Source organism: Amblyomma maculatum, chromosome 2 (genome assembly GCF_055883805.1).
Source record: "Amblyomma maculatum isolate TAMU_Amacu chromosome 2, ASM5588380v1, whole genome shotgun sequence".
NCBI classification, from domain to species: domain Eukaryota; kingdom Metazoa; phylum Arthropoda; class Arachnida; order Ixodida; family Ixodidae; genus Amblyomma; species Amblyomma maculatum.
The window spans coordinates 197,632,144-197,634,408 of record NC_139345.1 but is presented as its reverse complement, the minus strand read 5'-3'; the positions used below and the strand labels follow the sequence as shown (position 1 = coordinate 197,634,408).

Genomic DNA, 2,265 nt, shown 5'->3' with positions numbered 1-2,265 from the left:
CAGAGTGCGATAACAAACCGGAGGTCGTTTTCGTCGCTTGGGAGCACGGTGTCTGGACTGTGTTCTCGGACAGCGCTCCGGCGCGTGTGCGGCAACGCCCCCCTGCCTGGGCTAACACGACATGGTGTCAGAAGTGGTGGTCTACGACATGATGTCAGATGGTCAAGAATCTTCCCACTGAGAGAGGCACCTTCCATCCACGATGTCGAAGACGCCTTCAATGCGGCTGCATAGACTGCAGCAACCGCCACCGCTGGACTTTGACCGCACCTCAGAGTGGCCGGCGTGGATCGAACATTTTGACGCCTCCCGATATGCAACGGGGCTCAACGAATGCTCCGGGAAGGGTCAGGTACACACGCTGGAGTGCACAATGGGGAGGCAAGCTCGTGACATATTCAGGACGTTTTCACTGTCTGACGAAGACGCCAAGCACTATGAAACCGTAAAGAAAAAGTTCGACGGGCATTTTGTAAAAGAGAGCAACCTCGTGTACGAAAACGCCTGCTTTCACAGACGTGTACAACTGCCAGGAGAGTCGGGCGACCAGTTCGTTACTGCGCTACACGGCTTGGCGGAACGTTGCGACTACGGTGAACTAAAAGAACGGATGATCCGAGACAGACTGGTTGTCGAGCTCCGCGACGCAAAGCTCTCGGACTCTTTGCAAATGGATTCTCAGCTCAACTCTTCGGCGCTGTCGAAGGCTCGCTTAAAGGAAAGCGTCCAACAGCAGCAAAGTGCTCTACGAGGACAACACAGCCAGCAGTCATCGGAAATTAGTGACCAGGACCCCAATGTGGATGCGGTGTTTCAGCAGAGGCACAAGGGACGTTTGCAGGTGCACCCGCAGCATCGGCAACGAACGCCGGAGGTGCGGTGCCCTTTCTGCAGTGGCGACGCCCACTCCAGGACAGTGTGCCCAGCCAGAGCTACCAAGTGTCTTCACTGTGGCAAAAAGGGAAATTTCGCAAAGGCCTGCTTGAAGAAAGCAATGGCTTCCGCTCAACGAAAGGTACGCGTTTCAGAGGTCAACCAGGTAACTGGAGAGACTTTCGTGGGATCAATAGATGCATGCAGAAAAGCGCGATTTGTTCAGGTGCGCATAAATTCTGTGCCCATTTTCGCAGAGGTTGACTCAGGTGCTGAAGTGTCAGTATTACCATCAACGTTTCCGGGATTACCGTCCCGACTGGTAAAATTGATGAAATCTTGCAATTCGTAGCAGAGATCGCATGGAAAGAGAAAACAGTGTATCAAACATGCTACGTTGTCAGTCCGTTACGCGACGTCCTTCTAGGATTACCTGCACTTGAGGTCTTAGGTATCTTGAAATTTGCAGACGCGGTCACATCACGAAACCTGCAGTACAAGACGCGTTTTCCAGAAATGTTCCGCAGTCTACGTACGATGCCAGGGCAGTACACCATCAGGCTACAAGCTGGCGCTATCCCGCATGCCATAAGCGCTCCACGCATGGTACCAATTCCCCTGAGGGAGTCCCTGAAGCGCGAAAGAGATAAAATGGAGCGTTTAGGCATAATCAGAAAAGTGGATGGCCCCACCGAATGGTGCGCCGGAATAGTTCCGGTAGTGAAGCCTTCAGGAGGCCTGAGAGCTTGCGTAGACATCACTAAATTGAACAAATGCGTAGTTCGAGAGCGATTTACGTTACCAACTGTGGATCAAGCTCTAGGGTCACTGTCGGGAGCGAAATGGTTTTCAAAGCTCGATGCCAACTCAGGCTTCCACCAGGTGCGACTCAGTAAAGACTCAGAAGAGCTAACCACGTTCTTAACACCCTTCGGTAGACACTGTTTCACGCGACTACCCTTTGGAATTACCTCCGCTCCGGAGTACTTCCAAAAGAGAATGTCTGAGATACTAGGTGGCCTGCCAGGGGTAGTTAATGTCATGGACGATGTCCTAGCGTTTGGCGAAAGCAAAGCCCAACACGACGAGCGCTTAAGTAACGTGGTCACATGCCTAGCAAGGGCAAATGTGACATTACAGAAAGAGAAATACTTATTCGCGGTTAGGCAAGTGCGTTATTTGGGTCACATTCTGAATGAAGAAGGCATTCGTCCTAATCCAGCGAAGGTCAGTGCTATCAAAGATTTCAGAGCACCCAGAAACGTTACTCAGCTTAGAAGCTTTTTGGGCATGGCGAATCATTTGGGCCGCTTCCTGCCACATTTAGCCCAAGTAACTGCTCCCATGCGTGTTATTTTGCACAAGGATAGGGACTGGGTCTGGGGCAGCAAT

The 2,265-nt window shown here is 51.8% G+C and overlaps 1 protein-coding gene across 1 annotated transcript; it reads left to right on the top strand.

Annotated features, from left to right (window-relative positions):
- Nucleotides 1-202: 202 nt before the first annotated feature.
- LOC146200874 (uncharacterized) lies at nt 203-1,225 on the top strand. Its single transcript, XM_084592456.1, has one exon. It carries the CDS (start codon nt 203-205, stop codon nt 1,223-1,225), a length of 1,023 nt encoding a protein of 340 aa, XP_084448582.1.
- The last annotated feature ends 1,040 nt before the right edge of the window (nt 1,226-2,265 follow it).

Excerpts from the sequence above, each read along its gene's own strand:
- LOC146200874 (XM_084592456.1), top strand. The coding sequence starts at position 203 with ATGTCGAAGACGCCTTCAATGCGGCTGCATAGACTGCAGCAACCGCCA.